The following is a 26,098-nucleotide window of genomic DNA, read 5'->3' on the forward strand; positions in this document are numbered from 1 at the left end:
CAGAAAAACATATATTTCAGGACAGTGAACAAGTAAACAAGAAGCAATGCAGCTCTAGTCAATCTTCCAAGAAGCGAAAGTGAGTTCTAATCGTATAGTTGCTATATGTATGCGATCACATTTAAAATACTACTTATGTTATTGATAGCTAACGTTGGATAGATTATATATTCGATCTATTGTTTAATGTTCACCGCACTGCCGAAGGAAGAGTGTTGTTAATATGTAAAAGAAATCCCTGAACACATTGTAAATATATACTTGCTATCTATCTGACCAAGGGGTTAGAGAAGATAATTTGTTTGCCGGGAAATGTTGACGGACGACTACGAATATCATTCACCCAATAATTATTAGCTTACGCTGAACACATTGTGCTCAGGTGACATGAAAGTGATAAAACAATTTGGTATAAAGATATGTTTTTTGCAGGTCTATTTCTAAAGAGCTCCAAGATGCACAACTTAACTTTTTCAAAGAACAAACTGAAAAGGTGAAACTGCAAAAGCTACTCATAATAGAAGAGATTGCAACATCAAAAGCAAAGCGACGGTTTTTTGAGAGGGTATCCAAAGACTTGGAACAAAAAGAAGCCAGTAGCTTCCTGCAAATACTCAGTGATGAGTGAGGTAAGTGTTTTAACTCTTAATAATGTCTCATATTTCCAACATTTAGAAGTATAGTTGCACAATGTATTCTCTGGTGTGAAAGCCAGTCTCTCGTCCGATGAACTGTTGTCCAACATTTCCATCCAGCCCAACTCCATCTCCTTCTACCTCAGGTTCCCCAAGAATAATCGCGATGTTGTGCAGAACAGCGAATGCCATGATAATCTTTGATGCCTTTTCAGGGACTAGTCGTACCTGAGAATACAAACATACATCAACATTGCGTGTTACAATTTCATGTGGTTTGAGCACTCAAAATATAAATTTGTAAGCAGTTTCTTAAAAACTACTAAAAAAAACTGTTTTGGGTGTTACTAGATTCACACAGGCGATTTGGAGCTCACTGTATTTTAAAACCCAACGCATCATCATCATCATCATCATCATCATCATCATCATCATCATCAACATCATCATCATCATCATCATCATCATCATCATTATCATCATCATCATCATCATCATCATCATCATCATCATCATCATCATCATCATCATCATCATCATCATCATCATCATCATCACATCATCATCATCATCATCATCATCATCATCATCATCATCATCATCATCAGTTGTTATACTTATACATCATCTTGGTTATGCCATTACTGCTAATAAACCTTAATATAGAGGTATATTAATTATAAACGATTTCAGTTATTTGTCTTTTGTTCATCCAATTATAAAAAATGGAAACATCAAACCTCGCCATGTAGTATGCTGAAGCGCCTTTTCCATCTCCCGAATGTGGATTCCACAATGACATGAGTTCGGCAGTGTGCTCTGTTATAGGCAGCTTTTCTATCTGTGTCCGCTGTCCTGAATGGCGTCAAAAGATATCTGGCACATGCATACCTGCAAAATTATTCAGAGGTGTAAAATACGTCTTTTACAAACTTTGCAAAACATTTTTCCCTGATGGGCATTAACGCAACCGGACATATTATATGATACAGGGGCGTAGAAAGGCCTTAAGAAACTTGGAGGTCGGATGGTTCTAGGTGAGTTTAGGGATAAGACCTCCACCCATACACACACAAATAAAACATTTCTTTCTAAATTAGAATCAAAATGGTGCAATTTCGGAGCCGCATGATTCCATGAGAAAAAGGCACAATTACATCCATGTTATATCCACACTTTTATATATGCAATGAATACAGGCATTGCAGTGCGTCTACAAACGTTGATCAAATGAAGGTGTGCTTCCATATAAAACTTTACTTTGTTTGCATATAGCGTTTCTGTGGTACACTGTAAAAAAATTAACCTTTGTCTTGTATATATATGCACTTCCTAAATGCAAACGAATAAGTATGTTCTTTGAACCGACGTAAATTGAATACACACCCACTATCTCCGAGAAAATGTATAAATTATAGATTGTATAAAGAAAAGTTTGAATTTGAAAATTATCTTGTACAGACACCTTACAAACTCTTGCGATATATGATAAAATTTAGAACTAGAAATAACAAATTACCTGTGAAAATTGGAAGCTGGAATAATGTAGAATACAACGATAGAAAATGTTTATTTTGTAACGATAATAGCATAGGAGATGAATATCATTATTTGTTGGAATGTCAAGAATTTGTTGGTAAAAGAAAAAGTTGTCTTGATAATAAATATATTAGACATCCAAATATTATTAAATTTAAACAAGTAATGCAAATAAGACCTGATTCAGGTATACATTTTGAAAAACTCTGTAAGCTTATTAAAGAGATAATGGTTCGATTCTCATAATGATACATACATTGATGCATTTTGTTTCCCTTTAAATGCCTCCTCCATTATAAAGGTATAATGTTAATATTGGATGACACTGATTGAATTTATTTATTCTTATAGATTATGTCTTAAAATGTTGAGACTATTCTCGTTCTTTACATAGTTGTATATATATATATTTCAATACTCGTTTTGTCATGTTTTGTGACATGAGTTATACGAAATAAACTTGGAAACTTGAAAACTTGAGAAGGATACCATCTTCAAGGTCGCGATGCTGTGTCTCCAGGTGTACCCCCAAGGCAGATGACTTAAATACAGAGCTGTCATGAGCAGACCCTGGCCAGATGGCATTGATGGACATAAACTTCCCTGAAATAAATCAGTAGATTTCATTTGAATACACATTTGTATCAGTTCTGTAAGTGCTCATCAAACCTGATGTACTATAAAGAACTTATATCGATTACAAAATTCAAATGGAACAATAGGTTTTAATCGAGTTGGCAATTGATTCCCAATTAAGCACCAAAAATGCATAGAAGTTACCATTAAGCTATTATACACCGTTACCCATGTCGCCGTTTTGTCTTAATAACCATGGTAACCTTGACCTTCGTTTAAGAAACAAAATATATTTCCGGATAACAAAATGCATTGGTGAGTGTTTTTCCACACATTTATCGGGTGTAAAAAGTTCTAACTGATGAAATTCAACTTTGGAACATGTGTTAAATTGGACCAGCATTGGTAAGCATTACTGCATAATTAATCTTTACAATTTGAGTACAGGAAATCATGAGTTTATCTGAGAAATCAAATGTCACATTTTGAATAAAATTCAAAAGATATCAGTTTTACAAAAGTAACAACTATTGTGATATTTTTTTTAAAAACTAACAGTACCTGTTTCATCACAAACTGCCATCACATTGATTGATGGAAAACCCTTACGGTTAATAAATCCCCTCTCCTGCTCTTTACTTGGTTTCATCACTCTTACATGGGTTCCATCAATGAGTCCGATGACACAAGGAAATCCAGCCACATCCCTGAACGCCGCTTTCGTCCTATCCTGCTCAGCTTGGTCAGGCCATCGAATGAATATTTCTGACTTGCCGGCGATGAGGTCAGCCACGCAATGTATGACACGGCTTACAGTTGCCTTGTCCCGTCCAAAAGTATCACCTACAACTTGCATAAATGCACCGGAGGCAAGGTATCGCAGTGTTATACACACTTGCTCCTCAACGGACAAACTGCAATTCCTGGAGGTTGTTCTGCAAATGTCTTCGCCCAATAATTCACATAAAAATCTAATCCCATCCATGCCAAAGCGGTACCTTTCTCTGAGTTCTGTGAAACTGAGATGTAAGTTGTGCGCCCTGATATTTTTTTCTTTTCGTACTCTGTTTAATGCAGCAACAACGGCAGCCATTTTGTTATTCGCTATGTGTGTTTAGCGAAGCCCTTATGCTCCGCTATATTTTTTCGTTAAACATGCCATAATATAGCGATATCGTTATCGCTATATGTACCAACAACCCTTAAATAATTTAGCGAGTGCCTTAGCGAAATATTTAGCGAAACGCGTCAAAATAGCGATTATCGTCATCGCTATATGTTTAGCGATTGTACCAACAACTGGTCCACTGTATTTATGATGAACCTGAGCTTGTATAAATGAGCTATAACATATCCATACACTTTATCTCCCCTTTTTATATGCGATTTATTTAGCTCCCAAATGAATTCAAACGCAAGAAATCTGCATTTTATATCGAATTGATATTGTTAGTATGCATTGATAAGTCAATTATAAAACACAGTCTAAGCAGGAGTGGATGAATTTCTAAAGCTTTTTATGTTTTAGTGTGTCTAAAAGAAGAACCAGAGTTAATGTTCATAAATGACAATAAACACCACACAGAACCAACCACATCAATATTTAACAATGGTCCTGTTTACGGACACGAGGATCAAAGTACACTCGACGTAGAACACACATATGCGCTTTGAGAACGATATATTAAACACACATTGCTAGCAAGCATTTTGTTTTTGTTCGATACTAGGCTAATCACTATAACATCACTGACTGTTAACAAGAGATGTTTGCCAAACATTATGCCCCCCACCCCCTGAGCGCCATGTTGTCAAGATTATATGGACAATTGAATGAAATATGCATGGACCGAAATGACAGCTGATTTGTTGCCGTTAAGGCAGTTTTAAGATTATGACCATTAAAGTGTGAGGATAGAGTGTGTTATGACCATGACCTTTGACTCTATGAACTCAAAATCCAGCGTCATCAGCAGGTCACCAGAAACCTAAATGTCAGGTTCGAGGGCCATGGGTGCAGGCATTGTCAAGTTATCACACAGACAAGTTTTATTCGTTCAAGGTCACTGTGACCTTGACCTTTGACTTAAATCATAAGGGGTCATCTACAAGTCAGATGCAACTCCAAGTCAAGTTTGAAGGCCATGGGTTCAGGCATTGTTGAGTTATCACTCGGACAACCTTTAACCATTCAAGTTCACTGTGACCTTGACCTTTGGCTCTATGATTCCTAAAATCAATAAGGGTGATCTACTGATCAGGCTTAACATCCATGTCAAGTTTAATGATCATAGATTCAGGCAATGTTGAGATATCAGTGGGAGAAGATTTATAACTTTTTTGCGTTAAAGGTTACTGTGACATTGACCTTGACCTGATGACCCCCAAAGTCGATAGGGGTCATCTACTGGGCAGGCCCAACCTTCATGTCAAGTTTGATGACCATAGGTCCAGGAATTGTCGAGGTCGCTATCAAAATCACTGTGACCTTGACCTCTGACCCCTCAAATCAATAGGGGTCATCTACTGGTCAGGCCAAACCTCCATATCAAGTTTGAGGGCCATAAGTGCAGGCATTGTTGAGTTATCACTCGGAAAACCTTTTATCATTCAAGGTCACTGTGACATTGACCTTTGGCCCAATGACCTCTAAAATCAATAGGGACCATCTTCTGGCCAGGCCCAACCTCCAAGTCAAGTTTGAGGGCCATGGGTGCAGGCATTGTCGAGTTATCACTCGGATAACCTTTTACCATTCCAGGTCACTGTGACCTTTATCTTTAGCCCAATGACCCCTTATATCAATAGGGACCATCTTCTGGCCAGGCCCAACCTACAAGTCAAGTTTGAGGGCCATGGGTGCAGGAATTGTCGAGTTATCACACGGAAAACCTTTAACCATTCAAGGTGACTGTGACCTTGACCTTTGGCCCGATGACCCCCAAAAACAATAGGGGTCTTCTACTTGTCAGGCCCAACCTCCAATTCAATTATGAGGGCCATGGGTGCAGGCATTGTCGAATTATCACTCAGACAACCTTTTACCATTCAAAGTCACTGTGACCTTGACCTTTGGCCCGATGACCCCCAAAAACAATATGGGTCATTTTCTGGTCAGGCCCAACCTCCAATTCAGTTATGAGGGCCATGGGTGCCGGCATTGTTGAGTTATCACTAGGACAACCTTTTACCATTCAAGGTCACTGTGAACTTGACCTTTGACCCGATGAGCCCCAAAAAACAATAGGGGTCAGCTACTGGTCAGGCCCAACCTCCAAATCAAGTTTGAGGGCCATGTGTGAAGGCATTGTCAAGTTATCACTCGGACGATCATTCAAGGTCACTGTGACCTTGAACTTTGGCCTGATGACCCCCCAAAACCATAGATGTCATCTACTGGTCAGGCCCAACCTCCATGTCAAGTTTGAGGGCCATGGGTGCAGGCATTGTTGAGTTATCACTCGGACAATCTTTAAAATTATTTTACCATTAAAGGTCACTGTGACCTTGACCTTTTATCCGATGACCCCAAAATCACTAGGGGTCACTTACTGGTCAGGCCCAACCTTCATGTGAAGTTTGATGACCATATGTCCAGAAATTGTTGAGTTATCACTCAGACAATCTTTGGTCTACCGACGGACCGACCGACATACCGACATGCCTGTGCAAAGCAATATACCCCTCTTCTTCGAAGGGGGGCGTAATTAAATCGTTCATGATAAGTGATCTAAAGCCATATCGTTAAATGAATGATTTCATTACCCTTAGTCCTTCAGCGTCAACTTCTGTCAAGTCGGGTGACTTCACATACGAGGGAAAGTGTATCTTCATTATTATGTATAATGTTCTTTTCAAGACAAACTATTAGCATTTTATTAAAAAAACAACATTGTTCTCATTTACCATATAAACACACCAAAGATAATGTAGGTGCAATGTTTTCCACTTGACATTAAAACGCAACATATATCTTATCGCAAAATAGGTTGAAGCATTTGTACGGTTTTATTATGTTTCATTCATTTGACTTAAATGATCAAACCATAAAGAAACGCATATGAAAAAAAGTTGGAGATAAATCAGTATAAGCGGTGTTTTGGCCACTTTCTTAACTGGGAATATTTCGTCCACGTAGCTATTAAGTTATGAAGAAAAACATATGAAGGCTGTGGTCATTTTGTATCTGCATCTAAAGAATATGCTGTTTCAGTTTTATCGATAAAGTGAAAGTTTAACAGGATAATGCATTAAAATTGAAGCATTTGCATCAGCATTATAAGGGAGAATGAGATTACTGCTGAGACAAAAATAGATCGAACACGTTCGCCGAAGCACAGACTGTTATCCTGACTATGTGATTAAAATGTGTCACATCTTTCTGTCATACATACATAAAATCCTGAAAGATGAATTAATGATGCAGAACATCTTAAATAATTACAAAGCCTTATAGAGTGTGAATGTTACAAAGATAATGTGAACCTGTTATTCAATAGACTCTTGGTGAATAGCTAGTCATTATTGTCCCCTGTTTAGCAAGTACATACGCGTATATGATATAGCCATCAAAGTATAGTGTATCAGACCCTAATCACCCTAATCATCATCTTACTTTCATTTAGATTTAACGAGTACTATGTCTTTTTTGGGAGGTCATGAGAATGTACCTCTGATGGGGCCCGAAACCACCACGTCGTTTGTGTCAATTGAAACTTAAATGTTCATCTGAGAAACAAATACTATTGAGTTCCATGTGCTCTTAAATTTGCATTCCAGAAGAAAATCTTGAACGTTTTTCTATTTTCAATATAGTCTTTCTTCTTTAAAAAAAGACTGTTTATATAAAACCATTCTTAAATAACTGCAAACGATTGTTTTAATATTATGACAATATGTATATCATTATGTCTATGTTTTATTCGTTAAGCATTTCACTTTAATTCAATAATAATGCAGTTGTCCCGTTAAATACCAAAGCAATCATCTTTAGATATGCAAAACAAATTGCTTTGAGACAGGAGAACACATTAAATACATCTAAACTCCTTTTGTTATTATAAGTCTTTTCAAATATTAGAGAGGGTGTGAACCATTAGTTGAACGGGGACATTGTTCACATCTAGACTGACTGATAAGGCAAGTAAAATGATATATACGAGTATCAGCGAGCAAGTTCAATTTTAAAGACGATTATTATTTTCCATTGGACGTTCTTATGTCCATGTAGCTACACTTAAAATGCAAATGGTGTTTCGAAACATTTCTTATCTTATCAAGAACAACAAGATCTAGGGTTTGCGAATACTTTTCTGATAAGGCGAATCAAACATTTAATCTATCTTTCTAAATTCTGATAAATTGATTTTATATCTCAACAAAACTCACAAATACAGTGAAAGAGTTTAGAAAACAAAAAAGGTCCGTCAACTCATATATTATAACGTGTTACCATGAAACATACACTCAAACAATTGTAAATTATAATATTTTAAAATTTACTTGTTCTGTAAATGTATGTGCAAACTATAAAATAGTGTGATTTATCAAGTGAACAACCAAAATAATACGCTATAATGGATGCCATGCGCGTGACTTTAAATCACCTTAGGCATTCAATAACACAACTGATAACAACGCAAACAATATTTACTTTAGTTAATAGAACGCTTAACATGTTTGGATTACGCTCTATTGTCAATTTAAAGGGATTTATTGGTTTCATCGTGTGTAGTACCATGTTGTTATGTATATACATATCAATATATGCAAATGGAAGAGAACAGTATTTGCAGACAACTTTAAGAACCCAGCCAAGACTGTTTAACATTGCGGTGAATGCCAACTCATATTTGAGCAAGTGTAAGAGAGCTACGTTAAGGGTACCTGGTGGATCACAGGCGCCTATTTGTGTGTATAATGCTAGTGAGGATATTTGGGTCTCGGGTGACATTATCAAACATCAAAGCTGGGAATGGAAAAATGTTGTGACAGTTTGGAAACTAATGAAACCGGTAAAAGATATGGCTTTCCTTGACCTCGGATGCAACATTGGTGCATTTACCATTCCAATGGCCAAACTTGGGCGACGGGTGATAGCGGTTGATGCGAATAAGGAGAATCTAAAGATGCTGGCAACGTCACTTCATCTTGGTGGGCTGGATGAAAATGTAACTATTTTTTTGAACGGCGTATCGAATGAAACGAAATATGTACATCTTGTCCCATCCACAAGCAATGTTGGTGGTACAAAGATAGAACATTCGGATATACAAAGTCCTGTAGACATTGCAAATAGTATCATTACGATAAAATTAGATGACATTTTAACAAAATTTGGTCCTAAGCCATTTTTCATGAAAATGGACATTGAGGGTCATGAAGCAATGGCACTTCGGGGCGCTGTGACATTCTTCAAAGACATTGACGTACGTTATATACTGATGGAATGGATGCACTATAAGGATACGAAAGATAAAAAGGAGGGCTCGTTCATATCTGACTTCCTTGCCAAGAATTCATTCATCCCGTGTCGAATATCTGACAAAAACGAACTAGTGATGGAAGATGCATACTCATCATGGCCAAATGACATTTTGTGGATAAAGAAATCAATTAAGTTATAGTTTGGGTCTTCAACTGAATAAATAGTTTAAAAAGGCTGTGTGTGTTTATTAGTTAACAAGGACGTTTACAATGTGATAAATCATTGTTCACAGTAGTGCATTGTTTGTATTCAATTTGCTAGAAGTTATTTCTGAATTCATCAAACTGAAAGGTAAATTCTAAAACTGAAAATGTATAACAGTATATCTTATTGAAACCTTTAGGAAAACATAACAACTGTTCCCCATATCGGAGTAATTATCAAGAAGAAATCGTTTAAAGGTTTATCAAAACAACAATTTGAAAGTGTCAAATCTTTCATAAACAGAACGGAAACATTTTTTATATTTTGTTTAAATAAAAAGTACAAAGCTTTCATTTTGAGCATATTAATTAATCCGTCTGATCTTATCCATTGAAATGAATATCACAACTAAGGGTAAATACTATAAAGAAAATAAACCATAAAAGACAGATAGGTATAAGTCAAAAGTAAATTTTAATTCTTAACAGTGGTCACAGGAGTAGAAAGATTGACCCCAGTTTGATTTTGTCTGAGTGATAGTCAATTATTATTATTGATATTTAGGCTAATAACATCCCCTACATTAAAGCAAAAGCAAACATAAACCAACTTTGCCATTAATCAATGGAATGTTTTTGGTGCGTTTGATAAACAAAAAGGAACAGAATCCCAATTCTCATGTAAAGTATTGAATTAACAAATTAACTATTCACTAATATTCAGACGAAATAAATGTAGCGATTATAGTATTTACATCACAAAACGTAAACCAAATACAACAAGACCTAGATTTGACAAAAAACAAAGTAACCCCTGGCCTATGAGAAAAGAGCACATCTTATAATTGCAATCGTCCCTTTGTTATCTTCAAAGATAGTAAGTGCAATAGCATTCCAAATAACAATTAAAACAATACTTCAGAGAGATTGCTTTTGACTTATGACATTGACATTTGAGATACTAAGAGACAGTTTATGTACGATACACCTCACTGTGGTCTTATGCAATTCTGTTTAGTTTGATTGAATTACCACATCAAATTATAGCTTCGATATTCATATTCTCTAGCGTTGACCTCAAAGTGTAACATTTACATTCGAGCTAAGAGCTCTTATTTTAAACGCAGTACTCATTTCCATGGTACTGAATAAGTATGTAAAGATCAATTGAATTATATCAAAAATTAAAAGATTGTGGCTGAGACAAGATTTTTGCTATGAAATCCAGAGATAATAGAAAATATTTTCTGCACAACATACATTCCAATGGTGCAGTTCATGGTTCCCTAACATTGAAATATAGGTGTGACCCCGCCATCGAGAATAGAACAACAATTTTAATCATATAACTCCTCACCATGGAATTCTTTTGTTTTGTGAAGATTACATAGACTACAAGGGTTATCATCTTCAATGCCACACATTTAACATATAAACTTCTAAGATCACCACCTTAAAGACACACGTTTTACATATAAACTACTAGGATTACCAAATAAAAAGACAAACATTTTACATATAAACTTCTAGGATTGTATTCTTAAAAGAGAACCATTTTGAACATATTTGACTTATAAATTGCTAACGTTACCACCTTACAACACACACACACACACAAAGATTAAATGTTAACAGCTTTACACATTACACCTCATACAAACATTTGCCACATATACAGGTAGGACTACCAACGGAACTGTGGTTTACATCGGTTTTTGTGCTATATACGCTTATCAAATGATTCATTTTCCTAAGATTTTAGTTACACAGAATAATAAACACTTTTTAAACATTTAATAACCTGTTGTTGTTTTATAATAAATCCTAAAGGTGAGTCATATGGTAATACAAACAACATCCATTTATATACTCAACAGAGCACCATTCAAAACGTTGCATATATGCCTGAACGAAAAGTGGAATTATGTTTCACGAAGAGCAACGTTCAGAAGGGCGGGAAAATATCAACGGTTCAAAAAATCGGTGCAGCTTTGCATAATGGTGCAATGCATTAGACAAATACATCAATAATTTAAAGTAGCAATTGCATTAGATAAGATATACCACGATTAATACAGTTGTTTAAAATTGCCGAAAAGGATTAATTAATCTATATCGAATGTACAATAAATGTGTATAAATGTGCAAGAACACGGCATTTCTACCACATTTGACGATAGTTGATCACTGTTAATCTTTTAGGATCCACCAATTATTTGATATTTGTGCGTTATCAGCTGTAAAGAACACAGTTACTATCTTGTTATCAGCAGATAATATTTTCCATAAATGCATTATTAAGTAAGTATTTAAAAGTTTATCACACTAAATGTGTTTTTACACATGTGTATGTATCTATTTTATGTAAATCGGTCTCAGATCTTACCGTGTAATACACTGTACATCGGTCACAAAACTAACCATGTAAGACACTGTGTATCGGTCTCAAAACTAAGCGTGTAATACACTGTACACCAGTCTCAGAACTAAGCCTGTAATACACTGTACATCAGTCTCAGAACTAACCGTGTAATACACTGTACATCAGTCTCAGAACTAACCGTGTAATACAATGTACATCAGACTCAGAACTTACCGTGTAATACTCTGTACATCAGCATCAGAACTAAACGTGTAATAGACTGTACATCGGTTTCAGAACTAACCGTGTAATACACTTTACAACAGTCTCAGAACTAACCGTGTAATACACTGTATTTCAGTCCCAGAAAAAACTGAGTAATACACTGTTCACCAGTCTCAGAACTGACCGTGTAATACACTGTACACCAGTCTCAGAACTTACCGTGTAATACACTGTACAACAGTCTCAAAACTAACCGTGTAATACACTGTATTTCAGTCTCAGAACAAACTGAGTAATACACTGTACACCAGTCTCAGAACTTACCGTGTAATACACTGTACAACAGTCTCAGAACTAACCGTGTAATACACTGTATTTCAGTCTCAGAACAAACTGAGAAATACACTGTATACCAGTCTCACAACTAACCGTGTAATTCATTGTACACCAGACTCAGAACTAATCGTGCAATTCACTGTACATCAGTCTGATAACTAACCATGTAAAACACTGTACACCAGTCTCAGAACTAACCTTGTAATTCTCTGTACACCAGACTCCGAACTAACCATATAAAAAACTGTACACCAGTCTCAGAACTATCCGTGTAATGCACTGTACACCAGTCTCAGAACTAACCGTGTAATGCACTGTACACCAGTCTTAGACTTTACCGTGTAATACACTGTGCATCAGTCTAAGAACTAACCGTGTAAAACACTGTACACCTGTCTCAGAACTAACCGTGTAATGCACTGTACATCAGTTTAGACTTTACCGTGTAATACACTGTACATCAGTCTCACCGTTTAATACACATAATAGGGGGCTGATGGGTTAAGGGGGCTGAAAAACGTGTTTTATTATTTTGTTCATGAAATATTACCAATCATTTCTATAAAGTTAAACGCAAAAGAGGTTTGACTGCCAAAACACGTTACGGTTGATTTTTTGAATATGCATTTGGAAGATACCTTATCAATTATTGCATGCAAATGTACTCGGATTAACTTACTGGATGCAATTGAAGATTAAAAAGGCAACAATCAACATTTATTATCTTGCCTTCAAATGTGTTTAGTCTCATAGTTTGGACCCCCATCAAGTAAACTGTTTCAATTGATTTCCTACCAATTTTAAACACATTTTCAACAACATTTTGTGTTTTTTCTCGAAACCCCCACATTATCAAGATTTGTTTTTTCTTTTTAATCTTATTTGCATTTACAAGTATAACTTTCCTAATTTGTTTCCGTATCTTTCAATCCCTATGAATATATTACGGTCTCAGAAAACTATTTTTTAAACTGATAACATTATAACAGTACATGCATGTACAAAGGAGGGTTCGTTTATAACCGACTTCCTTTCCGAGAAATCATTTCACCCTTGTGGAGCCTACGACTTCAAGGAACTGATGTTAGAAGACGCCTACTCAACATGGCCAAATGACATTTTGTGGATAAAGAAGTAAAATGGTTAATACGTTAAACTGAAATGTCATATTTAATATAAATGTTCAGGTTCAACATCAGAGTTAATACAAACAAATCTATATTTCCATAATAGAAATCAACAAATACGAGTTTATGGACAAGTAAAGTGTGTCTAAATGTTTGTAATAACGGTATAAGACTCTCGTTTTTTGTATATTTATGTTACTTTTTTCTTTAATCAGTTTATACTATTATTTGTTTATAATGGATGCTTTAATTAAACATATTGTATACTGCTTGGGAAATTTGATCACGTGACCCTCCATGATAAAACAATGACACCGATTCCAAACTGACACCGCGTCTCCATGCGACGTCAATGACTGAATAACAAACAAAGCATTGAGGGACCTACCCGCAAAAGTGTGCATAACTAGGGCGATTTCTCTCATGAGTCAAGAAATACCAGTACAAGCAGCCCTTTATAAAAACGGTTTACCTGTCAGAGTGTATACAAACCCTTCAAACACATTTTTATCAAAACTACTGTATGTTTCAAATATTGAAAACCCCTCCTACCTAGAATGCTACCTGGTGTTGTAATTTGAGAAGTAGCAAGCATATTTCCATAGCAATATTCCTGTTTTTGAGTCAATGTGACCCAAATATGCTATGTATATTAAGTGTGTGCAAATGCTCTTACATAAACAGGAATGGCTATTGGTGTCAATTTTGTCCCGACTTAAGCAATTTTGTTTGTGAAATTCAAAGACGACTCAGACATTTTTGTCATACATTCCATTAGGATGTTAAGGTAAATTAATAAGAATCCCTCTGCCTCAAAGTCTGAAGAACAAACCAAATATCTTTGTGGGTGTGATGAAATTGGGTGGTCATTGTATATAAACACGAATCAATGTTTTAATATACTTTAATAACGATATACAATTCATGATAGTAAACACACCATGTACAAAAGCCTGCAGTAGTAATAACAATAACATTAGACAGTAAGTGGAGCCTAATATTCATTAGCAGCTCTGAGTTATCATGGTAACATTGTATACGAATGGAATACCAAACAGTTGGTTTTAAAAGAAGTTGTACAAACTCAGTGATTACTTTTCACAGTTTTATTTTGATTTTTTCTTGTGCTTACCATCTACCATACGGGAGACGTCTTTAAACAAAATTGTTCAAAAATCATAGTAATGTTTAATAATTCCATCTTAGTACTTATCGCATAAATGACAATATAGTGATGAAACAAAGTATAAAAACCCGTTTTTGTTGGTAGAAACTGATACATTATGTGAACAAAACATCATTACTATATATTGTAGACAACAATCCGATTGCCGTTTTTCTTTTGAAAATGGGACTCAATAAAATATGAGCATCTTCTAAACATTAAATGAATCTTTTGATATAAAATGTTTATAGATCACTATGACAGGATGACCCATCTGTTGTATAAAGTCATCAATGTGAGGAGTGTTGTAATTTTACTCATATTTTTTTTCTTTTAGACCCTGTAATAAACACAGCTATAATAGCATGTACAACTCGAAATAATGTCAATTATAAAGAACCCCCGGTCTAATAATATGTAATAATACTTCCAAATTAACCTTGTGAAAAGGCATGATGTACGAGCGTGCCATACTGCATTTATCATTTTGTGAAGACTATAATCAACATTTTTTAACTAGTATCTAAAATAATGCCGAATAAAAGATTTAACCTCATCAAACTTAGCTGTCAAATACTATCTATGTAAATACAACTTTGGGATCTAAACGTCAAAATGTCGTGAAAATTGATCCTACGGCATTTTAATCTTACCGTGACAACTTGACATTTAAAGTTCACAAACATTGCATATCTAGACCGTATCCTCCTCCTTAAAGCAGCACTCTGTTTATTTCGTTCAAAGACACGGCCTCTAAACGCCAGCTCCACCACTTTACGGTGGTGCAAAGAAAAAGAACTGTCGACACTTCCGTGGTGGAGCGGTGCCCTATGTTTACATGAACAAACGTGAGTATGATTTATATTTTATTTGATAATTTCATTTAACGGTCATATTTCGAAAATCGGAGAATGTGGTACCATGTAAGAACACTTCTACTAATTCTACTGCACGCATAATGTTCATGAATGTTGATTTGATTACATTATACTGCTAGGTCATAATAGTACGGTGCCTTTTGAAGGCAGGAACTGAGATGCTTATCTATTTACTGTGAATTGGTTATCATGGTAATCCTATATATAGAAATATGAATATTAGAGTGCAGTGTTTGTAAAGTTATATTGAGCAAATTAGGATTGAACAATGTCGATTGTCAATCGAAGAATACTTGTACATGAATTATTCAATTTGAATAATATGTTTATCTATGCATATCACAGATATTGTCGAAATTCTTGTTTTAAAATACTAATTAATCATTCAGGTACATGACACCGTTATTTTAATATGTTTTTCTATACCTTTTTGGAGAATTAGAACATTTAGGGCTGTTCATGCTGACTCAATATGTTGTCAATTAACAATTTGATGCTCAATACTGATTAATACCTTAACATTAAACAACTTAATGAGTTATATATCTACATACATGTATACGTATACAATTTTACATATTGCCATACTGTATCCTCTTCCCACTCCCAACCACAAGCAGTCGCCTGTGACGCACTGATTCGACGGGCTAACGACTACTATTATACTGGTAGGTTTAATTTAAGTCATTCGGAATCAATAAGGGTCTTTAGGCTGTGAAATGGATGACAGTAGTTACTATCAATTGCAAGAACTTGTGTCGCAAGCAATTTATAAAAACTTTAAAATAAGGGCGGGTCGGATGAGCAAGACTGAACTTCAAATTCGGCGATATCTGTCACTATCAGCCATAAACCTGTACATATCATTATTATTACTAACGTCTACATTTGTTAACTACACTAGTTTACATGGAGTGGCTGTCTCAATGTCAAAGGGGCCCGTTTCAATTAATTATATATTTTGGTCGGTTTAATAAGTAAATTTAAATAATCATATTGTTAAATTAGTTTGTATTCGTTGGTCAGTATTTAAAAGGGACACAAAGATAATTAAATAAAATGAAATCATCTTGTTGACAGTCGTGACGTGTCTACATATTTAGGATATTTTTGAGTTACGTTTATGGTTCGTCGCTCTTTAGTTTGTATATTAATGGTGAAAGCCGCAAAAATCTTTAATAGATTTATATAAAGGCGTGTCCGCTATTTATGCCTAAAATATGAAAACATTTACAAAAGAAGTTGGTGCATTATGAGATGGTGAAACAAAGTGAATTTTAATACTCACAAAACAATTTGAAAAATATGAGTGTACTTATATAATATATTAATGAAATCAAAATAAAAAAATCCTAGTTCTGTGATATATATAGACCATAATTTTAACTGGGACATGCAATTAAGCAAGCATATCTTTTAGCTTTTCACTTTGACAATTTCCCTTCAATTTTCAAGACAAGAAACATAAATCGGTTGATCCTACCGAAAGTGCCCCAGTTGATAAGAATTCAAAAAGCTGTTATAATTTTCCCCGGTTGTTAGTGCAGAGAAACTTGAACAAATGGTATTTATAATTATAAACGCAGTTTTACATACTTCGCATAAGTTCAAATAATGTATCTAAATTAGTTACAAAGTAATGGCCATGGGCGGAGAAATTGCATGAAATTAAGGGCAATAACACTTCTGCTTCTATCCCGATCAAGACAAATCTACCACGTACACCACCTCACTCTAGCTATATAAACGCCACATATGTTGCAATCATGCAATATGATTTATTCAAAACTCTCTTCTGAAGAGTTAATCTATTCTCTTAGTGAAGATATTTAGTGTAATTTTACAATTCATATATATCGTTTTCGGTTGTATTTTTATTACTGCTGTCCGTTACTGCCAAAAGCTACCAAACACCTATCAGAACACCATCCATTGAAATATTTCAAAAATTGACTGAAAAAGATTACTTTTGAAAATCGAATCAAATATTATTAATCTTTTAAGGACTCCATGTCTCTGAATAGAAAGACACACTAGTTTAAACAAACTAAAGCAAACGACGATAATTTTAAAAATCACTAAATACTGATACAAACATTTTACCATATCCAAATTACTACAATTACATAAATTTTAAAATTAAAACTCGTTCCGTTCAGTCCAATGTTCCGAAGCTGAATGACTATTTAGCTCCTAAAACCATCCGTGTAGAACAAATATCACGCCACCTACTGGACATCACATCAAATCGAGGAAAATTATTTTCTTCTTATTTTAAATTCAAACGAAGAAAATTATATTTCCCTGTTTCTATTTGATATTGTTTACTGTTCTGAAATCTTAGCCTGTTACGTACTGGGAAGTTTGCTTGTGGTTATACTTGATTTGTATTCGAATGTAGGGGAGCAAAACTGTTATGCCACACTTTGTGCCATTCTCGTTACTAATACTCCGATTAACACTTGTGTAAATTACATTAAAACAAAATATATATATACAATGTATATTGTTACTCTCTGCATTATTTTGGACCATCCCTCGATCAGCACATGACAATGTAACGATAGCAGAATCAATGCTATACATATCTATACAGTCAAAACTTTCAAATTTGTTTCAACAAAGTTATTTAACTGTCAAGACACCATTACTTGCTTAAACGTGTAGCAGACTTAGCGCTCAGGAAAGCATTTTTCAAAATTTAAACCTTAAGTCAAATTATTACAACCCATAAAAAATTAGGCATGTAGTTTGTAAGTGTGTCCATCAATATGTATACATATATCATAATGGTCTTCATAATAAGAAATGCATATCTTCAATTTCAAAATTTGAATATTGTAGGAGGAGCTAACAAACTGGCTTGATCATGTGATCTTTTGTTTGCAAACATGAGCACATGTTAGACAGGTCTATCTAGAATCAGATTTTCAATAATGTAAATGGCATGAATATAAACTTACTGAGTTCAGCTGCATTTTTTCTCGCAACAGGGACAATAAAATTCCAGTGAATATAACACAGTGATATCATTATGGTAATGCCAGCTGTATTTGGTTATTTTGATCAGACCAATTCAAGTACACATCTTGGCATTATTTCTCTTTGCATTCTGAATACTGTCACATCAACATTGTCCCTTGCATTAGTCTAGATTTCTGTTTTAAAAACTTTTGATTGTTTCATGCATTACTGTGATCTAACATTGACCAGAACTTTTTATATCTCACTCTCCAAACTGTTCTATTTTGTTCATGTGTTGACTCTAAATTGAGTCTTGCCATCTTTAACATCATTTTCATCAGTTTCTCATTTTACTGTATATTATAATATTATTTTCCAAAATGCTCCTTCTGATGTCGAAGGCAATGTATTCTCAGCTGATGTTCATATTCTAAATTATTATGTAACACATCCTGTTGTTTTAACTGTCCATTCACATCCATTTATTTGTATATTTTAACAAAATCCCAATAATTGTGATTGAATAATGCTTCAATGGTTAATTTTTGCTCCTCGTTTAATAAAATTGACAGACAAACTGCTTATTTTCATCCATATTCAATGTGATGATATCCAAAAGAATGACTGTGAGAGCAATAAAATGGAGACAAAATCATCCAGCCAGAATTAAACTTATCCCCGGTATACCCCCGGACCTGGGGGCCGTGGTTCCAATTGACTGGTGTATTAATGGAACCAGACATCTGAACAACAAAGCTGCAAGCCTAATATCCTATTTTATTTTCATATACTTGTTAAATATATATACTCAATAGTTCATGTTTACAAATTCTAGAATATACCATATAAATAAATTATTCGCTGACTAATATGTTCGTTCTTGTGAAAACATAACTTTTTATAATCCTGTGGCAATACATTCTCGGATTTGCTTTAAGTGTAGAAATACTTATTAATTAAACGAAATTTAAGAACTCACTAGCAACGATGAACTGTTAGAAAAGTAAACCGCGCGTGTTTAATATTGTTTTCAAGTCTCTCAAATGGTTTAAATGTGTGCCCAAAAATCTTCACCTTTGCAATTAAATAACATAACATAACATAACATTGTGTTTATTGTAATATAAGGCCACCAGCCCAGAATACATGTAACAAATTGTAGTATCTAGTACGTCAAATATGAACTATATTGGATATTTATAAAACATGTTTTATGTTGTTGCACAAATCAAGCATATCAAAGTAATGGTCATATACAAATACATGTAAACATATAACCACACACACACATACACACACACACACACACACACACATAGTTCCATTTCATGTATTAGTAGTTGTACAATAAATTATCTGTGTAAGATCAGTTGCTTTCTCAAATCGAATGCTTTATACACGAATTTAGTTAGCGAGAATATCTCACTAGTGGCATCAGTGCACATTATATTATTGAACAATTGAAAGCTTGAATGTCATACTTGAAGTGCTGAAACGGCCAACTCAATTAATAAAATATAATCATATTTAGTTGTAGTACTTGACTAGCTCCAGTTTCTCTTCGTTAAATAGTGAATGAAATGGGTTAGATTGTAATATATTTCTGGCAACCATCGGATCAAGTCACGTTTCAAAAACTATTACCGAAAACTTGTTTAAAGTCACGTGACAAAAAGCAGTACAAGCGCATCTCAAAACGATATACATACTACGTCGGAAAGACTCACATATAGGACACACATTATAAGATCAGGATTAGTAAGTGTTGGGGTAAGCGCATGCGCACGGTCAGGCGAAAACTAAGAAAGACCTGGGTCCAAACCAGCTTTAGGACGCTCAACTTCCACGTTATAAGTTAAATGGATTACTTTAAAAAAAGAAGAAATATCTAAGGTCCATATTAGACAAAAATATTCGTTAAACTCAATATTTTACTTCATAAAAATCCCCTCTGTAAAGATTCGTTCATATCATATCATTATATCCAGTATTTTTGTTAAATAGTGAATAATGTATTTTGTTGTATTATGATAATGGAAACCACCGGAAGAAGACATGTATCTCAAACTGAAACCAAGAGCTTGTTTAAAGTCACGTGACTCATGGAGAAATAAACACGTCACAGAACGAGATATATACAACGTCATACTGAAGGCAAACTCATAGAACACAGATCATTATATCAAGACTGGTAAGAAGTTGGGTAACCGCATGCGCAAAGTCAGGGGTAATCTAAGTAAAATCTTATTTGGGTCCATACCAGCTTGAAGGATCTGTACCTAACACGTGGTCATTTTGTAATAAGCATCGTAATCGCAATGCCAGCGGAATTATAGATATAGTAATAGTGGAGACCAATTATTATGTAAGAAAATCATTATTAGGTTTGTTAGGCGTACACCATGAGAAATAATATTATTAATAATAAAAATACTATCACATTTATATTTATAAGTGGCATGGTTAGAGTAAGTAAGTTACATATTCCCCATCTACCATTTAAATTGGGATCTAAAAATACACTGTATTCCTACAAAGATCAAGAGTAAAACATGTATTATATGGTAATCAATATTCGTCGTTACCATAAACTATACATCTACTCTGGTATACATTAACCATAACTCAAATTTGGAAGTGGGCTTGTTATGGGCAAAGAATAATATATTGCACCTAGTATTGCTTATAAAAACATTAATGAAGTTTCTTGTAAAAACGGGAAACGGTTAATCATGGCAATATAATGTCTCTTGGGGCTGGCGATATTTGTCATTTTGGGGGTAAATTCTGACGGCCGTCATTTCAGCCGTTCGGATGCGATATGTTTTCTGTAAATAAAGAAGTGTAAGTATTACCATACATCTATAATGAATAACATAAATTACAGAAAAAAGTAATGTGACTATTCCCTTATACGACTATGACAGTGCCTTTTGTTCATAACTAAAACATTGTACAGGAAATTTATAAACGCAGTGTTTAGTTAAAGGATTTAACATTCACGAACTTCAATTGTATAGTTTTTTTACCATATATCAAGAGGGAAATTTAAAAAAAAATATATATTCATTTTACATCAGTACAACCTTGATTTGAAAAATATTGTGCTGTTGAGTAATATATGTATCTAATAAAATACAAATAATGTCCAGAAAAAAGTACTCATTACCATTGGCAATAAGTTTCTATTTGTATGCTTGTCTGTGATAAATTGTGTTTCATCGGTGCAAAAACAAAACATATTACATTGCTGTGAAAATAAATAACTGTAAGAAATACTTTTGTTATCAATTGTAGTTACTTCCCTTTAACCAAATTTGAAAATCTCAATTTTGATAGAGGAAATAATCTGTTAAAAATAATTATGTTAAAATAAAGGATTGTAACAATGGTAATGCTAATCTTTTTTGTTTGGAAACTGAATGTGTTTGAACTCTAACTCTCGAACGTCATAACAAACGGGGAAAAATGCTCGAATATAACTAATATTTTACCATCTTTTTGATAACCATGTACTGTAAAGTATTTCCAAAATGTCTTGGTAAAACGCACTTCCCGGGAAATAACGCAACGAACAATCACCCTCAGCATCATCTTCACCCATTTAATGTCAAAAAGATCTTCAGCAATTGACTGAAAGAGAGTATCTATGATGTTTCCGGCAATTTTGAATTTGTTTCCTTCCCATGCTAGAAGATGCATACGTTTGGCTTAAATGAACTTCCCTGGAAATAACACAATGAACAATCAATAAACAAATAAAACCGTCAGCTTTATCTTCAGTCATTTAATGTCAAACAGATTTTCTTCAAGAAATGACTCAAACAGAGATTATTTTTTTCCAAACATGCAAACGATGAGGATTAATCTGCAACGGCCTGTCTTTCTGACAGTAACTTAATCCCAACAAACTTAAACATTAAAAAAAATGAAGACACGTTCTACTTGATGACCTGTATGGTAGCCCCACACATGATATAAATTTATGCCAAATGGCTACGCACATTATTCATGCGCCGTAAAAATTACTTCTGGTCCTTACTATTTTTGGGCCACTGGTGATTTGTTCCAATATGATTGCTCGGGAAATACATTACGATCTTACACACAAATCAACAAATCTCCACCAGTTGCTAACTCAATCTCAGGGATACAGATTACATTATCATTGTTTCAATATACTTAGGGAAACGAGAGTGCTTGTCTACGAATGATTGATTCAATAATGCATTCAAGTCCCAAGCGTTTCATAAATAACAAGTACTGCAATGAAATTAACCGTATAATATGGAATACTGTCGTTTTGTGTATAGAGTAGTGGCTCAATGAGTCGTTTTGTAAGGAATTTCAGAAACTGTAGACCTTAATTAACGGCCCCTCTTCAATTTATTACTGTGTATAACAGCTTTTGAAGGTAGAATACTGCTTAGGAGTGTATTAATAAGTTTTGACAATATTACATTCCTAATGAATCAATCGTTTTAAACAATATTTATATGAAAAACCTACAGAAACAAGCCCAGTAGCCAAATGTCGAAGCATAATCCCCATTTAATGGCACAGGGTAAACGCCAAAGACATTGAACACAAAAACAAAACAAACATCAAAAGCAAGAAATATGGAATAACAACACAAAACTCCAGATACAACACAGAGTATATATACTATATAAAACTAGATGCGCTTATTAAGGATATTTAGGTACCGCTTTGGAACGGTCGGTAAAATGTAAATTAAATGGGGGTTCAAACCAGTTTGCGTGCACAGCCTCACTTTTATCCCAGACTCCTGAATAAAGTAAAACACGTAAAAGGTAAATATTATCAAAGTATGCATTAACGAGATTCTTATATTATACCTTGGAAAAAAGTTTGCTTCTGAAGGAATCTACAGTCCATTATATAGATATCTTGATAATTTAAAGTGACAATCTTATTCAAGATCAATAAATACACATGTATAACAGGTATAAATATTGAGTGATAAACCTTTAACTACTTACTAAATAATGCATTTTTGGAAAATATAAATTACTGATATCAAGATTGTAACCGTGAATTTAAAAGCTGAAAACGCAAAGATATTAAATGATTGGTGAATGCTAAACGATTTACTGTGATTTACTATCGTGTTATAAGGAAGACATACTGTGTTGTCTGCACATTTCTTTCAAAATAAACTCGATTTCCTTCATAAGAACCATTGTTTTCAACATTTCTTCACTTTTTTCGGTATATTAAAGCAATTGTATCACTTGTGGTAAATCTTATTTGGGAGTAAGAGTGCTTATTTAATCTAAAGTTTCTTAATATATAAAGATCAAAATTATATCAAAGGAACTCTGTGTCTGGGTTTCTTTTATAGTAAAACGCAGACACAGACACGGGTTAATCAAAATACAATTGAATAGCAAACATAGATTAAACAAAGTTTGTATGCTATAAATACAATACGTATATAACACTGATTTTGTTAATCAAACGTGCTATACATGCCATTTCGTCAAATGGTCTCTGAACTAGACATGTAATGGCATTTGCTTTCGGATGCAACAACATTAATCATTTTCGAAATGAGTTAGAGTTCCCAAGAAATATTCGGGCCAATACATATAATTCCGTCGTCAAGATCGGATAAATGTCCGATAGAATATCGCTGCTTTAAGAAGCTGTAATAATGTCATTTAAACTTCCTGGTTCGCTTAATGCAATGAGGTTAAGGACAAAAGCGGGGAATTTTCGTTTAATAATTAAGAACGTATTCAATTCAATTTAGAAAGCCATACAGAACGATTCTTCCATGGTATTGAACATAATTTAATACGTGAGTTTGACTACTTGTACCAGTTCATTCGGATGTAAATTACAAGATCACAGTTACACAATAAGGACTGCGAGAAAAAGCCATGTTTCAAAGCACGTATATAAACAGAATCATAAGTTATAGTTGCCTCATGCTTCATATCACAAACACCAATGCTCCCTATTGCTGCAATCGTCTATCATAGCCATCATAGCATATAACTATGCACTGAAATTATCTTCAAAATAAAACATAATTTGAATGCTTCCTTTCCGTATTTATCATGTTTACTTTAAAAGATAAATTACTGTTTATTAAGGACATTTTAAAAGCCTTAATATCGTAAATAAACAAATATAATTACTAAGCCTTTTCTATTCAATTTCTTATTCCAAATTGGAAAGTCAAAGACCATTCAAATTTGTGTAGTGGAGACTTTAACTTTGTATACAAAAGTGAAATGAAGAAAACTTACAATAATGTAAATTTAAAACAATTCCTAATAAACAATCCTAAGAGCATTGTTTTATACAATGTTCGGTTATAAAATACTGTTCGGTTCATCTTAAAGAAATAGTACTTATCTCCAGGCGGATAAAATGACAACAATTAAGATCCTTTTTTTTAAACGGCACTCTTACAGATTGGAAGTTTCGACAACTTTTTTGTCTTGGAACAAGCCAATTTATGCGAAAATGCATGGAAACCAGTAATTTAAGGCTGTTGACAAAAAATCAGATCTTAAACCGTTAGTAATGCTTTTAGCAATAAAACATTAATTTTCGTACGGAAATATGAAAATCTGATACTTTGTTAGCAGTCCTATATCACTGATTTGCAGAAATTTACGCAAAAATGGCTCATTCCAAAACCAAAAATAAGAAAAGTTGTCAAAACGGTAAATAAGTGAGAGTGCAGCTTTTAACTCTATATTGTAAATACAAGATATTGAGACTAAATAATATTGTTTTTGTTCTATAAACTGTTAAAAAGTATTTCAATTGTTTTATTTAATATGAATAGTTATTTCCATTTCAGTAAACTAATAAACAATGTTTACCGATAAATGCCATGTAAAAACATACAAATGTCATATCAAAGATCAGTAACATTTCAAATGTGTGACCAGTATCAAATGTATGTACATGTAAAGCACACATATTTTGACAGCACGAGGATATGTATGCCCCAGCCCAGTGCTGACATCAATCTACTTCGATAAGAGACAAAGCCGTCTGTTCCTTTGAATTCTTCATCTGTGTGTATTCTATGTTAGGATTAAATAAATGGTTTTTGGTCTAGCTCGGGGAGAACTATGGCATTAAATCACACAGAGCTAGACCATACAAAACATTATGTTAAATAACACATGATTGTATAGAGGAGGTAGTTTATTAATTGGTCTCTTGATGTCTTTTGCACTGACGAACACTTTAACTGGACATACATATCCATCGACTTATGGGTTAGCCTCAACGATAAGACATAATTGCCACTATCCACACGGAGTGCCGACTACTATCACGAGGACTACGTCCCAAATGGCAACGTCTCTCTTTTCTTGAAATCAGCGTTTCCTTGATGAAGAACTTATAACCCACTCTTTGAGCCATCGTTGCCATAGTGTTTCATAAGTTTTGGAACACATCTCCACCAAGTTTATGGATGATAAATTACAATATCCACTGAATGCGTGGCAACGTACCCGCTTACAAGTCCGAACAAATCATAAATACATTTTACAAGTTCATTTGCCACGTACATAATCTATATTGGATAACCTTCTCACATCGTGCCGTTTGCAGACTCCTGTGAGAGATAATGACAATTGAGAACATATTTCATCTTTTCATTCGCT

At 34.2% G+C, this 26,098-nt stretch overlaps 2 protein-coding genes across 2 annotated transcripts; one reads left to right on the forward strand and one right to left on the reverse strand.

The window, feature by feature from the left end:
* Positions 1–671: 671 nt before the first annotated feature.
* On the reverse strand, positions 672–3,843 carry LOC128204432 (putative nuclease HARBI1). The gene is made up of 4 exons (XM_052905847.1): positions 3,312–3,843; positions 2,664–2,777; positions 1,369–1,490; positions 672–863 (listed from the first exon to the last, which is right to left on the reverse strand). The coding sequence occupies exons 1-4, from the start codon at positions 3,841–3,843 to the stop codon at positions 672–674; spliced, it is 960 nt and encodes a 319-aa protein (XP_052761807.1).
* Positions 3,844–8,372: 4,529 nt separating this feature from the next.
* Positions 8,373–9,376, forward strand: LOC128204090 (uncharacterized). The gene has a single exon (XM_052905433.1). It carries the CDS (start codon positions 8,426–8,428, stop codon positions 9,374–9,376), a length of 951 nt encoding a protein of 316 aa, XP_052761393.1. The 5' UTR covers positions 8,373–8,425.
* Positions 9,377–26,098: the final 16,722 nt, after the last annotated feature.

The sequence above is a fragment of the Mya arenaria genome, chromosome 10 (genome assembly GCF_026914265.1).
Source record: "Mya arenaria isolate MELC-2E11 chromosome 10, ASM2691426v1".
Classification (NCBI taxonomy): Eukaryota; Metazoa; Mollusca; class Bivalvia; order Myida; family Myidae; genus Mya; species Mya arenaria.

Excerpts from the sequence above, each read along its gene's own strand:
- LOC128204432 (XM_052905847.1), bottom strand. The coding sequence starts at position 3,843 with ATGGCTGCCGTTGTTGCTGCATTAAACAGAGTACGAAAAGAAAAAAAT. Across the intron at positions 2,778-3,311 it reads GGCAGTTTGTGATGAAACAG|GGAAGTTTATGTCCATCAAT; the intron begins GTACTGTTAGTT and ends GATTTATTTCAG. Across the intron at positions 864-1,368 it reads ACTACATGGCGAGGTTTGAT|GTACGACTAGTCCCTGAAAA; the intron begins GTTTCCATTTTT and ends TTGTATTCTCAG.
- LOC128204090 (XM_052905433.1), top strand. The coding sequence starts at position 8,426 with ATGTTTGGATTACGCTCTATTGTCAATTTAAAGGGATTTATTGGTTTC.